The sequence below is a fragment of the Eriocheir sinensis genome, chromosome 2, assembly GCF_024679095.1.
Source record: "Eriocheir sinensis breed Jianghai 21 chromosome 2, ASM2467909v1, whole genome shotgun sequence".
Lineage (NCBI taxonomy): Eukaryota > Metazoa > Arthropoda > Malacostraca > Decapoda > Varunidae > Eriocheir > Eriocheir sinensis.
Window position 1 is genome coordinate 13476598 of NC_066510.1, and position 16342 is coordinate 13492939.

The following is a 16342-nucleotide window of genomic DNA, read 5'->3' on the forward strand; positions in this document are numbered from 1 at the left end:
CATTACCAGGCAAGTAGTTCAGGATGAGATAGATAAGCTTAAGAAGAACAAGTCGCCAGGTCCTGACGGGATATTTCCGAGGGTATTAAAGGAGTTAGGTGATATAATCAGTGACCCACTAACCGACATCTTTAAGATGTCGGTAAATACTAACTATGTGCCGAGCCTATGGAAAGTAGCTAATGTGACGCCGATTTTCAAAAATGGGGTCAGGTCAGTTGCTTCAAACTATCGCCCAATTAGCTTAACATCGGTTATAGGGAAGATGCTGGAGTCCATAATAGCCAGGAACATTCGGGAGCATTTAGAGAAACATAGCTTAATTCACGACTCGCAGCATGGGTTCACAAAAGGTGGGTCATGCCTCACCAATCTCTTGTCCTTCTACAATAAAGTATTTGAGGCGGTTGACAGAGATGAAAATTATGATGTAATCTATCTTGATTTTAGTAAAGCGTTTGACAAAGTTCCTCACCAACGACTGTTGCTTAAATTACAGGCTCACGGAGTAGAGGGTAAAGTTTTGAACTGGGCCAAGGCGTGGCTTAGCAATAGGAAGCAAAGAGTGCAAATCAATGGTAAAAGATCTGACTGGGGATGTGTTACGAGTGGGGTCCCACAAGGTTCGGTATTAGGTCCACTTTTGTTTATTATTTATATCAATGACTTAGACACAGGAATTAGTAGTGATGTTAGTAAATTTGCAGATGATACCAAGATCGGTAGAGTAATTGAGTCGGATCAGGACGCTAGTATTCTCCAAGGTGAACTCAACAGATTATATGACTGGGCGGATGAATGGCAGATGGAGTTCAATGTAGGGAAGTGCAGTATTCTGAGTGTAGGTAGGAACAGCCCCTCACATAACTATTGCTTAAATGACACTCTCATAAGTAGGTCTGGGTGCGAGAGGGATTTAGGGGTCTTAGTGAGCTCTGATCTCCGTCCAAGGGCACAATGCATTCAAGCTAGAAATCGAGCTAATAGGGTACTGGGATTTATTTCAAGGAGCGTAAGCAACAGAAGCCCCGAAGTCTTCCTCAAACTATATTTAGCATTAGTTAGACCTCATCTTGACTATGCGGTTCAGTTCTGGTCACCCTACTATAGAATGGATATCAAAATGTTAGAATCGGTGCAGAGGAGGATGACTAAGATGATTCAGGGGTTGAGAAACTTGCCATACGAGGAAAGACTCAAACAGTTAAACTTGCATTCTCTAGAAAGGCGAAGGGTGCGTGGAGACATGATCGAGGTTTATAAATGTATGAAGGGCTTTAATAAGGGAGACATTCATAAGGTTTTGTTGGTAAGAGAACCGGGTAGGACACGAAGTAACGGGTTTAAGCTGGATAAATTCAGATTCAACAGGGACATAGGCAAAAATTGGTTTACTAACAGGGTGGTGGATGAGTGGAATAGGCTTAGCAATCATGTGGTAAGTGCCAATACAATTGTCACATTCAAAAATAGACTAGATAAATTCATGGACAGCGATATTAGGTGGGGTTAGATACACGGGAGCTTAGGGTCAAAGGAGCTGCCTCGTACAGGCCTACCGGCCTCTTGCAGACTCCTGCGTTCTTATGTTATGTTCTTATGTTCTTATAAGCCTTCTGAGGATTGAGGCCAGAGAGGGCATAGAAAACATCATTTTGAAGAATCTTTATAACAGTCATAAAGGAGTCAGAGGGGGGATGAGTAGGAGGAATATGCCCAGAATCGTCCAGAGTGGAGTTTTTAGAAAAAGTTTGAGAGAAGAGTTCAGCCTTAGAGATAGATGAGACGGCAGTTGCCGTCAGGACGAGGAGTGGAGGGAAAGATGAAGAAGTGAGGTTGGAGATGTTTTTGGCTAGATGCCAGAAGTCACGGGAAGAGTTAGAGAAAGCAAGGTTTTGACATTTTCTATTAATGAAAGAATTTTTGGTTAGTCGGAGAATAGATTTGGCACGATTTCGGGCAGAAATGTAATGTTCATAAAATATATATATATATATATATATATATATATATATATATATATATATATATATATATATATATATATATATATATATATATATATATATATATATATATATATATATATATATATATATATATATATATATATATATATATATATATATATATATATATATATCCATCTATCTATCTATCTATCTATTTATCTATCTATTTCTTTAATACTTACAAGGTTGGTCGGCGTTCCTCATCGTCCACAGCTCAGCCAGGGCACCCAGACTCGACCCTCTGACGGTGATGTAGGAGGAGGCACTCGGCGTCATCCCCACCACCAAGACCACCACCAGCGCCACCAGCATCCCGCCCATCACCTCAGGCCTCAGTCTTGATCCTTCTCGTGATTCTGGCTTTGAGGAGATGAGGGAAATGTTAAGAAGAACGGATTATCGTTTTTTTTACTTTTTTTATTTCATCTTCTTTAGCACAAGAGTTTCTTGTCTTCTCGTTCTGGGTTTGAGATGATGGTAATATTACTAACTAGGAAAGGAGAATGTTAAGAACTGTTTAGCGTGACTTTTTTTTGTGTTTTTTCATCTTTAAGGACGCGTTTTCTCGCCTTCCTCTTTCTGGTTTTGAGAAGATGACAATGATAAATGATATCCTTACTTCTACAGTTTTTTCTCTTCCCTACAACTTGAACTCCTTCCTGATACTATTAGCATGACAAGAAATATAAGGATGCACATTGACATACGAAGATTGCATGGGACTATTTTCATTAATAAATATATCTACTCTCTCTATAATTCTATTTTTTCTTGTATAAGCATCAACTAAAAATTGATTAACTTCCCTCCGTATTTATAATTTTGTCTACAATCTTACTTCTAAACTTTTCTTGTATTAGGACCAACCACAAACTGATTGACTTATTCCATTCACTCACTCCCCTAATAATAAGGCAGGTGAAGCAAGGGGACGAGCTCTTACCTGGGCGGAAATAAAGACTGTTGTGGCACCGGTTCTTCATGGAGCCGGCCGCTGCCCCTCCCTCTCTCATCACCACCCGCCCCCACCCCGCCACGCTCCTCCCAGGCATCGAACCCTTTGCACCTCCTGTCATCAAATCATCATCTGCGTAGCCTGTTTGTTGTCTCATCAGATTTATTTATCTTTCCAATCCTCCTGTCACGTTGTCTTGAAACCCGCCAGCACCTACGAGCCTAAATAAACTAGATCAAGGACATGATGGTGTAGAGAGGGACTCAGCGCCTCCTCCCTGTCGCTGCTTCCCCTGTGACGTAGCGTGTGTCGTCTCGTCCACACGTAAAACTATGGCACTAAATGGAAAGATGCATACAAATTGATATACACTACACATACCTTACCTGAAGCTTCCCAGAGATGACACACGTTCCTTCCTCGGGGTATTAAATAGAAAGGTGCGTATAAACTGTAATATCCTACACCTACTCTACCTGAAGCTTCCTGGAGGCGACACACGTTCCTCTTAAGGGGTACCATATGGAAAGGTGCGTACAAATTGACAACGTACCCTACACATACTTTACCTAGAGCTTCCTGGAGGTGGCACACGTGTTCCTCTGTAGGGGTGTGGAGGTGCGTGGGGAGGCGATGGAGGGAGAGAGGGAGGGCGGAGGGCAATCAAGGGGACCATTAAAGCAGCAGCAGTGATTGATACTGATGACTGCCGCCGCCGGGGTGCCGCTGAGGGTATGAACCTAATGGCCGTATGTTTGTTGGTGTGACACGGGAACATTTACGGTCCACAAGTTTTGATTTGTTGGTTAGTTCGTTACTGTGTCATTGAGCTTACTATGGCACCCATTACTCACTAAACTCACTGTGTTGTGAAATATTCAGAAAACTTACCGTCACTCACTATAGTTACTGTTTTGAAATACTCAGACAATTTAATGTGTCATCCGTTACTCACGACACTTACTGAGTCACCCATTACTCAAAACTTACTGCGTTACTCAATTCTCACTATACTTACTGTGTCACCCATTATTCAAAACGTACTGTGTCATCCATTACTCACTGTACTTACTCTGCTATGAAGTACTCAGAAAACTCCGTGTCACAAGTTATTCACGGAGCTTGCTATTTTATCAACTACTGAGAAGACTTACTCATGCAGCTACTTTATTGTGTCTACAACTACTGCAACTCCACGAGTAAAACAAATACTGAAGTGTTATATACATAACGTTTATTATCTCTCTCACACAAACATAGACACAGACAGGACATTAGTGCAGACAACTTTATATAACATCCACGTAATACAACATTCACACATATAACATTAATATATCTACCAAGAAGCTATGACTACCTCACAACGGGTTACATACAGGTTGCTACATCAACTTACTATAACAAAGTGCACTACATACATGGAGTGGGTCAAGTCACCGCTGGCCGTTGCGTCGCCGCGCCAGCCTCGCCGCGACGCTGGCGGGGCGAGGCAGCGGCAAGCTACTCCAAGCAAGAATATACACCAGAGTATAATGCCTCCATAGGACTAAGTACACACGTGGCCGTGGCGGCGCCGCGGCGGGGGCGAGGCGGCCCGCTCCTCCCCCGCCGCCCAAGGCACCGGTCACTTTACAAAGGTGTTGGCACATGAGCCAAAGATGGACGGATGCAGGTCTCGAGAAGTTCGTCTCGTTATAAACTCAAGACTTTTATAAAATAAAATTTAGCCTTATCAGTTGGCACGCCATAAACTCCTTTAATTAGTGGAAACTTTACTGCATCCGTAATATTACTGAATCTGATCCATCAGTCATATGTAACGGCTTTGGAAGAATCCAAAGTTACGAGAATGGAGTTCATATTCTCGTACTCGAAGATTTATTTGTAATTAAAACTGAGCCATTAAGTTTAATGAAGATACATCTTTTTAGTTGTTATATTAACCAAAGGGTTAGTTTTCAACGAGTATTATCTTTGTGTAGTTATGGAGACTTGTATAATTAACATTATATACTACAGCAAAGTAACTATTGTAGTGCATTATAGAAAACAGGTTGAGTTTGTATGAAGAAAGTTATAAAAATTGCACGAGTTGATGAGCAAGTCAAGACGAACTGACGGGCGGCGGCGGCGGAAGGGAGCGGCCCCGCGCCTCGCCGCCGCCCACCACCACAGACGCCTCGCCGGGAGGGACAGGGACGCACTACCACCGTGTGCAACGTGAGGACTGTAGGGGGTGCCATGATAGGTACGAGGGTGCATGAGTAATGCCACTACATTAGCGTGCTGGAGCGTGAGCGATGCTGAAGTGAGTGAGCTCGGAGAGTGCGGGTCAGCGTGGGTTTGGCCGAGACGGAGCACCACGGAGAGAACAAGTCTTGAGCTGAGACGGACGTCGGAGAAAACAGAGCAACCGACGGCGCGGCGGAGGTTGGAGTAACCTTCCCTCAGGAGTGACGCGGCGGAAGGCAGAGTTACTAACCTTCCCTGAAGAGTGACACACAACCTAACTCGTTGACGGGGAAACTCCACATTTTTTCCGCTTTTTAAGAGTGAGAATAAAGACAATGGGGAGGGGCCTATCTTCCACCGTGACTTTCTTTCAATAAGGTCATCGAGTTAAACCACTCTGAGTGCCTAAAAACCTTCCCTAAGAGTTTTTTCAACCATCTTGTCAAAACACGGATTCTAGCATTAGAGGAAACCGAAGTCCACGGAGGGAAGCTGCTTTATAGAAAGATAGACGTGAGGATTCTTTTTCTTACCAGGCACAAGGACAAGGATACGATACAGCCCTTGATGAAAGCAACACCTCACTCCTACTTCGCATTTTGCTTCTGTCGCCCTGGCCATGACAAACGAGCGTCGCCTGAGAAAAACAATGGATAGACATATACGTGGATGGAATTCATTGAGGTTAAGCTTTCGCGTAGCCTGAAAAACGAAAGACTCGCCATTGCTAGCAGATTTCACAGGCAATTTCGATACTCTAACGAAGTCTGATTTTTTGCGTGAATCAATTCGTGGCAAACCTCCGCCATCGTCAACAGCCTTGATTTTTTACAACCAGGATGATATTTGATGTCAGTTAATCCATGATTAAGGTTCACGTGGCCAAAGAAAAACAAGCAAGGAACCGTCATTATTATTCCTTCGATATTTTGACAACCAGACAGATTTTGGTTAGTCTTCGCGCAAGATAGGGAACAGCCATCACCAGCATCCTTGTGACGCTGACAACCGACATGGGTAAGGGTGATGGGTGACGCGAGGGGCGACGGGCGCGGGCGTTGGGCGGCGGTTCGTGTCTCGCCGCCGCCTGTCTGGGTCGTGTTAAGATTCTAATTCGTGCCTCGCGTCGCTTCGGAGTCCGGGTCGTAGCGTCTAGTACTTCCTGCGCTCACGGTCCCTATCGCGCCAGTCACGGTCGTTGCGTTCGCTGTGGTCGTGGCGGTCGTGGCGGTCAGCGCGGTCGTGATGGTCCTGACGGTCGTGGTGGTCGCGGTCGGCGTCGCGGGCACCCTTGTGGCGGTGTCCGTGGTGGTGGTGGTGGTGGCGGCGCTTTTCGGGGCGCGTGTACATGGCGGCCACGTCATTCACAGTCATCTCAGACCCGTCGCGGAGCCCTTCGTGTCCTACCGAGCGCGTTGACCTGAAGTCCGGCTGGTCAAGGGTCTCCGTGCGGGCGAGGCGGGAGTGGTTGCTCTTCTCCAGGTCCCCGCCGCTCTCCCGCAGGTTCTCCCACGCCCGTTTGTAGTACTTGTTGAGCCCGTGGCCGTCGGAAGAGGAGGAGTCGTAGGAGGAGGCGGTGCCGTCATCACTGCGGCGGACGTACTTCTTGGCGGGTCCGTGTTGGGTCCTGGCGGGAGTGTGTGTGTCAACTGATCAGCTCGCCAGACTCACATAACTCACGTACTGGACTCATGACTCATTACCGCCTCTCTAACACATTACAGTTCGCGGGACCTGTAAGTTAGAGTTAGTGAGCGTGTTAGTAGCTTTTTTTATGTACAGCTCAGCAAGTGCTCAATGCTCCTCTCTCCCCCTCTTTCTCTGTCTCTCTCTTTCTACAAGTGGCAAGCTACATCACTGGGTGGGAAATGTTAACTAAAGCATTAGTCTAGCATGCGTTGGTGCCCAGTGCAGTTTAAACGCTCCGCTCAGTCTTCACACTACTCATCCTGCCTCTCCTTCTCCTCCCTGCCAAAGCCCATAAAGCTCCCTGCTGCCGCTAACTACACGCTTCGATCGGCCTTCACACTTCTCACCCTGCCTCTTTTCCTTGCCGCTACTAATTACACGCTTCAGCTTGTCAGTCATCCAAGTTCTCACTACTACTCCCTCTCCCTACCACCGACAGCGATTTGGTGACATTTGGTCCAGTAAATAAAACAAAATTAACCTCATACAATCAGCAGCGACTCGAGGAACGTGTGAACGGCTCGGGGAATAAGCCCGTGTTAGTTTAGTCTACGGATAGCTTCTGCCCGAATTTGCTATGTCGGCTGGTGGCAGGAAACCCATAACGCTCCTCGATGTCTTTCTGGATGCACAATGGCACCACACAACAACGTACACTCCTAAAAGCCTCTATGTGTATCCTCGTGCTCTACATTACTCCGACTACACTACTTTGACTACTACTACTTTGACTAGGGATGCAAACAACACAAGCAAGCAACACTACGTACTCACTACTACTATGCAAGGTCTCTTTGGAAACTGAACGTACCATTACAAATATACCCTTAGAAATATTGGAGGAAGTTAAAGGTAAATACTGAGGGTCATATATTTCGGCGCCTAAGCACACACTTTTGACAAGATTTTCGTAGGAGTTGTTAGGGGAATTTCTATGGGTAGTAATATGACCCTGGTGGTAGCTTGACAAACCCTCTGTACCACCATGAATGTAAAGGAAAACATTCACGAGACCGCTATGACTATGGATGATGCGAAAGGCGGAAGCGTCTGAGAATACCGACTGGAGAATGGAAGCATGAGAAACTAATGAAATATATGATGGATATATATTCAGTGTAACAAATTATATGTTACTTTTGTATCTCAACTCAAGTGTTCCGATATCGATCTGTTAGTCAGTGCAACGCGGTGCCACACTCGCCACGTGTGTGTAAGGGACTAGGTTACAAAAAAAAAAAGGTTATAGTTATTTAGGCAGCTGTTTCAGTGAGGCAATTATAAGCTTTGACTTTGCTGTAACGACTCGTCTAATAGTATATATACACCTTATTTATTTGTCTCTATCTTTGTATGTGTGTGTGTGTGTGTGTGTGTGTGTGTGTGTGTGTCAATTATAGTATGGAATGGAAAATACACGTTCTCACTATATTGATATCCTATAGTGTAGACAGCAAACACACACACACACACACACACACACACACACACACACACACACACACACACACACCACTATACCTATATGTACACACGACACAGCTAGCGTGTCTGAGTAGGGAAAGTAAACATAAGGAGAATAATTTATGTACAGACAGCAAATAAGGGGAAATTATATACAATGGGAGCGGTTTAAATGGCTGAAATGGTTTAGAGGTAATACATAAGCTAAAAGCGGTGATACAAGTAGTAGTAGAAGTAGTAGTAGTAGTAGTAGTAGCAGTAGCAGTAGAAATAGTAGTAGTAGTAGTAGAAGTAGTAGTAGTAGTAGTAGTAGTAGTAGTAGAAGTAGTAGTAGTAGTAGTAGCCGCAGCAGTAGTAGCAGTAGCAGCAATAGTTGCGTTGCAGGGGGCAGTGCGGTGTTAGAGAAGGCAAATCGAAAAAAATGGAACAATGAAGACATAAAACATTCAGTATATACAACACCAACACGACACTAGAGCTCCAAACATCCTTGCTTAACATCATAACACACGAGGTCCGAACTGGGGAGTAACTAAGACCGCGTGGCTGCGTGGCCGACGGGCGGGGGGTGAACGGTTTTCTGACATGGTATTAACCCGCTGAGCCATGTTTCAAAAGCGCCAATGAGTCATGAGTCCAGCGGAGGATTGGAACAACGCATTATAAACCTGTTCCCTTGTTCCATTAGTAGATTTCCTCCTTCCTTATAGAATCCAAGCCTATTTAGCTGCGACTGTTGAACTATTCCTGCCGGGGTTATCAGTTAGCATGCACCACCGGCTATAGGGAAACATATCCTGGTCTGGCTATATATTTGTACATCACTTCAAACATGTTATTGGGTTAGTGGTGCAGGAGACTTGGTTCCTCGAGACAAGAATCTTCTGTTAGTGTGAACATATGATGATTCTTCGAGGCCAAAATATTGTGGTTTCCAGACATATGTTCGATGGATTTGGGTTATTGTGAGGATAAAGTGGCCTACGTATATGCAGACAGTCTTGTATGTGTGTGTGTGTGTGTGTGTGTGTGTGTGTGTGTGTGTGTGTGTGTGTGTGTGTGTGTGTGTGTGTGTGTGTGTGTGTGTTTGTAACCCTTAACTTGCATTGCTTCTCGTGTTCGTAAAGAGGAAATATTATGATCTCAGTCAGTCAGTCACTTGGAAGGAAAACAAAGCCTCAGAGTCATTCACATTAAGTCACAGTCCCCAGTTAGACCGTAAAGGTGCCGGAGAGGGCTGAGGGATGACCCGCAGACCAGCCAGCCCCGGCCAGAGGTGCAAAGGTGCGGGAAGAAGGAGGGATGGAGGGAAGGAAGGACTCTACGGAGGGTCGTGGGGATGCTAAGGAGAGAACAACAAGAACATTCACGGAGACGCAACGCAGGAAAGGTACAAACGACCCAAGTAAGGCACATGAAGACAGATCTGCCGGCCACCTCGGACCTTGGGCTCACAGAAAGTCATCACACACTGGTTCTCGGGGAGATTATATCGTGTAACAAAGGGCAAAGATAATGATACCCTTTCACCATTACCTAAGCATTAAGCTACTTAGCCAACACTGTTTTAACAACTCAATTACTACACTGTGTTTAGGGTAGAACCATTATGCTGTAACATTCCGTGAACCCAAGATCCGGGGTGGCCAGAAGACCTGTTTACTTAGGCCTTGCAACGAGCAGGCCAGACGTGCAGAGAGGCGGCTTGGTAGGCTGCTGGAAGAGGAAATACTGGCACAGCAGAGGAACAAGACACCAGCGACGGTTTGAGCAGCTCGAGCGGCTTCTGGGGAGGGCGGCGTACCTCAGGGGGCGGCATGTGCAGGTGGTGGTGGGTTAGTGACTAGTGTAATGGTCGGCCCGGGGGCCCGCGCGGGATACCAGCTCCCTGCGGCCCACTGTGACGTCATTGAAGGGCAGGGCCAGCAGAGTGTACCAGCGGGACCCGGACCGCAGCGAGGACCTCCGTGTCTCTTTGGTAAGCGGCGCCGACCCACTGAGAGAGCACTAGGGTAAGCTGGGTGTGGGTGGCCCTCTGCCCCTACCCCCTACACCCGCGGCACCTACCACGCCCACTACTGGATAGATCTACAGTGATGACCCCCACGAGGCATCTGGACATTGAACTTTCCTTGCAGACAGAGTGAAGGGAGTGTGACGCCGTGTGTGTTACGTCTAGTGACAGGTTCTGGAGACTCCGGAGTGGCGGTACCTGCACCACTGCTGCCCTCGCCTCTCGTATATACTTCCCGTTACTCGAATTACAACCACTCAGGGAGAATTTTAGGCCAATGACCTCACTTTGGCCTCAAGTTAACATCAGCAAATAATGACAATGAAGGTATTAATTCGGTTCATTCTTTAAAACTTAACACAAAGAAGAATTTTGATCGAAAGCCTCACTGTGGCTTGAATTTGACGTTGAATAAAGATGGAATTAATATCGCTTTTTTTATACGCAATGCAAGGCAAAGTCTGAAGAATCCAAAGGCAACCGCGCCCCAGGGTGGGTACATCAGAGGGAGGGAGGGAGTGAGGGGGGGAGGGGATCGCCACGCCCAGGGTCAACAGGGAGGAGTGAAAGGCGTCGGAAGAATGAATGGGCATCACATATACACAACTGTCGAAGGAGAGTGTACTGTACATTAGACTGTCTTTGCTTAGGCAAGTCCGTTAGTCAGAGTCAAAACAAAAGGAAAGGCAAGACGTCAAGAGCTCTTTCCGCTCATGTTGGTGGTCATATCATGTAAACAGTTGTCAAAGGAGAGTGTATCATATATCAGGCTGTCTTTGCTGAGGGAAATCGTCCAGTGAAAGTTAAAACAACAGGAAAAGAAGAGTTAGGAGTGATATTGTTACATTGGTGGTAATAATGGTCATCTTACACAAAAACAATTCTCGAGGGGGTGTCTGTATATCATATTAGACTGTCTTTGTTATAGGGAGGTCAGTGAGCAAGAAAAACATGAAAGTAACATGGAAAGTCAAATGGAGGAAAAAAAAAATAAGTAGACAAGTAATGAGTCAAATATAAGGCAATGAATGAGTCAAGTGGATACAAAAATAAATAGGACAGAGTGGCAAGAAGACGAACTATTAACAGTGTGGTGTGTACTGGGGATGTCAAGTTGTGGTGTAGGGGAGAAAAAGAGATAGATAAAGAAAAAAGAAAAGAAAAAGAAAGATAGACAGAAAGAAAAAAAGAAAGTAAGGAAGAAAGAAAGAGAAAAACAGAAAGAAGAAAGTAAGAAATAAAGAAAGACAGAGAAAGAAAGAAAGAAAAAAAGAAAGTAAGAAAGAAAGAAAGAGAGAAAGAAAGAAAGAAAGAAAGAAAGAAAGAAAGAAAGAAAGAAAGAAAGAGAAAGACAGAAAGAAAACAAGAAAGTAAGAAAGAGAGAAAGACAGAAAGAAAAAAAGAAAGTAAAAAAGAAAGACAGAGAAAGACAGAAAGAAAAAAAGAAAGTAAAAAAGAAAGACAGAGAAAGACAGAAAGAAAAAAGAATGTAAAAAGGAAAGAAAGAAAAAAGAGAAAGGAAGAGATAAAAGGAAGATAGAAAGACATACAAAAAGAGATGGAGATTACATTTCTTTGGGGGGGGATGGAGAAAGGAAGATGAAGCTAAAAAAAAAGGGATAATGTCGTGTATGTATGTATGTATGTATGTATGTGTTGAGGGGGATGAGACCTACCTTCTGACCAGGATAACAATGGTGGTGATGACAGCGGCGAGGAACACAAACCCGCCAAACACCCCCAGAGCGATGATGCCCCCTGGTGGAGAGAGAGGAAAGTCATTGCATCCTTGGTTACTTGCATGAGGCGTGGTTTGATTTTTGTTGCTACGTTTTTCGAATCTATATAGTTCTGTTACTGCTGTTAGTGCCTTTTTTTTACATGCTTGACAGTCCCTATACTGTTTATTGTCAATCCCAGTACTTTCCATTTTACTGCATAGTCAATTGTTTACCCTCATACTCCATTCTACCTTATACTCAGCACATAACCCCCTCCCACTTTCCTCCCTTAAGTACTGTATGTAGCATTGGTCAGTTCTCTCCATTCCTCTCCATCTATCTATCCATCAATCTATACGCCCTCCTATCTTATACTCAGTCCACGATAACTCAATACCTAAGTCCCTTCCACTTTTCCCCTTGACTGTGTACCATTGGCCGGTTTATATGGTAGCCACCGCCCCCTTGCTTCAGCTCCTATGCTCCATTCACGTTAGCTAGACACGTAAGCCATACCCACTTTCTTCTAGAGTGTGTATCATTGGCCATCTCACAAGGAAGCCACGCCCCTTTTCAAGATCTATATTTGTGAGCTTTCCTTTGATCTCAGCTCCTTCATCTCTCTCTTTATCTATCTGTTTACATGTTTATCTCTCGATGTATTTATCTATGTCTCTGCCTGTCTATCTATCTTTCTGTCTGAAGGTAGCCATGTGTATATATCTGTTAAAGTTTTCCAAGAACAACTACCGTCATTTCTTTCATGGTCTTAGCTCCTCTCCCTTGAAATATCCTCCCTCAAGTCTCTATCTAGCTATCTATCTGTCTGTCTATTTGTCTATCTATCTATCTGTCTATCTATCTATCTATCTATTTATCTATCTCCACTCACCCAGATGTAGCTTCTCCGTGGCCTTGGAACCCTCGTCGTGGAGATCAAAGCTGGGGTCGTCCACGCTCTGGCCGCGGTCCGTGTTGATGTTGTTGATGTGGTTGTCGTCGCCAGCCTCGAGCGACGGGAGGACCGTGGCCAGGCCGGGGTTGGCTGCTTCCACCACGTTGTCCTCGACCTCCGTTAGGTAAGGCGGGCCAGGTTGCAAAGTGTCTGGCCTGAAGGAGGGGCGCCGTGGTCTCCCTGTTGGTCTACCTGAGCCCTCAAGACTTGGCTTCGCTGGCTCGTCCGCTGTGAACACAAGGAAGAGTAAGAAGAAGGCGGTAAGGGGTTACAATATGAGTCTTTATCATGGATTGCGTTCATATTCAACTGGATCGGCACTTTTGCACACGTAACTTGATAAGAGATGATGGGAGGCTCACAGCTCTTGTCATACTGTTAAGCGGATTCAAAAAGGGGTGTGAAGAGAGTGTTTAAATGAAATATGTGAGGCCGCAAAAAAGTGTGACAACAGAATATTAATTTAAAGGGATGTTTCATGGGATGGCTACAGTTAAGCTAAACATGGGAGGGAAGGAGCACACACACACACACACACACACACACACACACACACACCCCTACGACTCACCCACCACCCTTTCACCCTCTCTCCCTCCCTCTGTGACCACCACCTGCGCCTCCCCATCAAGTGGTTAATAAACTGTTGGTCAACCCTCACCACCACCACCACTTCCTGCTGTCGCTCCTTCCCTCCCTCCCTCCTTCCCTCCCTCTCGCTCCCCCTTTCCCTTCCCTCTCCCTCGCCGCACTAGGAACTCCTCACTCCCTCTCCCGCCCACACTTGTTTACACTCCCACACTCAAGCCAACCTTCCACGAACACAAGTCTATGTACTATGTTTTCTACGTACTCAATAAGTAAATGATTGACTCATTATTAAAGAAACCTACTTACTGACTGAACTATCTATTTAACCAGCCAGATATCTAACTAACTAACTGTCTCACCAACTAACTAATCAGATATCTAACTAAAGAATTATCCATCTGACTAACTTATTAATTAGCAATCTGACTACCTAACTATTTGACTTTTGGGGCGAACTAATGATTATCTAACTAACTAAACAAGTAACTAATTAACTAACTCCTAACTAGTCAACTATATATACAATGTCTTGCTAGCTGGCTAATTGTATATAAAAAAATATATAAACTATACCAACAGAAACAAACGAGTGACCTCCTCCTCCTCCTCCTGCCCTGTACCGTGTCCAAATCTCACAAATAACAATTTCCCGACAAGCTAAGGACGTGTTCTTGATGGGCCAATCAGAGATGAGTCCATCACATTGCTTAGCTGGTTTGATTTTTTTGTGTATCTTTTTTTAGGGAGCCTTCAGAACTAGTCTTATTGCTATACACACACACACACACACACACACACACACACACACCAAGCATGCATAACCACCCTCCGTCCATAATCCTCCCAAATCATGCACCACACAAAATCACCAATACATGCAAATAACCAATACAATACGAACCCTGCCAAGCACTGTTCCATTCCTTTCCAGTATGCAGAAGAAAAACATGACCATTAAGGAACCACCCGACAGAGAATACCCCCAATTATTGATGCAGATATTAGTCCGTACATAGACACAGACATCAATAAAGTCATGGTAGAGGGAAATTATATTCTCGACTCTCTTATCACACATAGGCTGTACAGAGATTAGAAAACGGAGGGGAAGAGAGGGAGAGAGAAGGAGAGACTGTAACAAAACAAAAACTGTCCGTATCTTAGCCCCGTATTCTCAAACGCTTTCGGTTCTCAACATATATTTCCAAAGGTCACAGATCAGATGAGTCGAGTTCTCAAGAGTGTTTTATCAATGTACATTCACGGTGCAGAAGCCTTGTCAAACGATCACTAGGCTCATAAAACTACCCATGGAAATCATACTCACAACCTTCATGAAAGCGTTATCCAAGCATGTGGATGTGTAGGTAGGCCCCGAAATGTTTGAAAATATGAGCCTTTTACGACAAACAAATCACTTATTTAGCATGGGATAAGCAGTGGCGTTCCTGAGGGGGGGGGCGAGGGGGGGCTGTTTGAAATCGCCCCCCGGGCCCCAAAGTGAGGGGGGCCCCAAAATGCGAAATTTAACCATTGCTGCTATGGCAGGAGGACAAGCTAAATTCAGTGGCCCCAAAATGGTCAAGGGCCCCATTTATATTTGGACCCGAAAGACAAATTTGGGTCTCACTAAAGGGCCCCAATTTTCAATTTTGTAAACAAAAATGTAACAAAAATGTTATGTCAAAGAAATAGGGCTCTTCAGGGCCATCAGAGTACATTACTGTTATCCTCATTTTTACCATTTATCATTATGCTTAACTGGATTAAGTGGATCTTCAATTATTCAGTGTGCACCTAGTTTTAAGAAATAAAATGTCTGAAATTTGCATTTACAAGTGCCTTTAAAATGATTCTACAATTGCTCATATTCTAAAAAATTTCCCGGGGTGGGGGGGTGGGGGCTAACAGCACCCCACTAAACCCCGCAGCTGCTTTGGCTCATTGTGCTCGCCTCTCACCCCATAAGAGGGGCCCCAAATGGGAATGAGCCCCCCGGGCCCCAAAATGTCTAGGAACGCCCCTGGGGATAAGGTATTGGAGGAAGGGACGTAGGGGGGATTGTACAGCAATGAACCAACCAACACATGAACCCCTTACAAGAACGTCTACGCACAGTATAAAGGTATGGGAGGAAGGGACGTAGCGGGGACTCGTCTGTACAGCAATGACGCAACCAATACATGAACCCCTTACAAGAACGACTAAGGATGGGGTAAAGACATGGGAAGAGGAGGACGTAGCGGAGACTGTAAAGCAATGACCCAACCAACACATGAACCCCTTACAAGAACGGCTAAGGATGGGGTAAAGACATGGGAAGAGGAGGACGTAGCGGAGACTGTAAAGCAATGACCCAACCAACACATGGACCCCTTATGTAGCGGGGACTGTACAGCAATGACCCAACCAACACACTGACCCCTTACAAGAACGTCTAGGCACAGGATAAAGGTATGGGAGGAAGGGACGTAGCGGGGACTCGTCTGTACAGCAATGACGCAACCAATACACGGACCCCTTACAAGAACGTCTAAGGATGGGGTAAAGACATGGGAAGAGGAGGACGTAGCGGCGACTGTAAAGCAATGGCCCAACCAACACACGGACCCCTTACAAGAACGACTAAGGATGGGGTAAAGACATGGGAAGAGGAGGACGTAGCGGCGACTGTAAAGCAATGACCCAATCAACACATGGACCCCT

The 16342-nt window shown here is 45.1% G+C and overlaps 1 protein-coding gene across 3 annotated transcripts in view; it reads right to left on the bottom strand.

The window, feature by feature from the left end:
* Positions 1–4179: 4179 nt before the first annotated feature.
* Positions 4180–16342, bottom strand: part of LOC126999576 (uncharacterized) — a 66073-nt gene continuing 53910 nt past the window's right edge. For 2 of the 3 annotated variants that reach the window (XM_050862352.1, XM_050862360.1), the window contains 3 exons: positions 12983–13273; positions 12046–12127; positions 4180–6829 (listed from right to left, as the gene is read on the bottom strand). In XM_050862352.1, coding sequence (XP_050718309.1) covers positions 6355–6829; positions 12046–12127; positions 12983–13273 — 848 coding nt within the window. In that variant the 3' untranslated portion in view covers positions 4180–6354. Of the gene's footprint in view, positions 6937–12045; positions 12128–12982; positions 13274–16342 lie in introns of all 3 variants that reach the window. The other variant, XM_050862371.1, reaches the window with a different exon arrangement.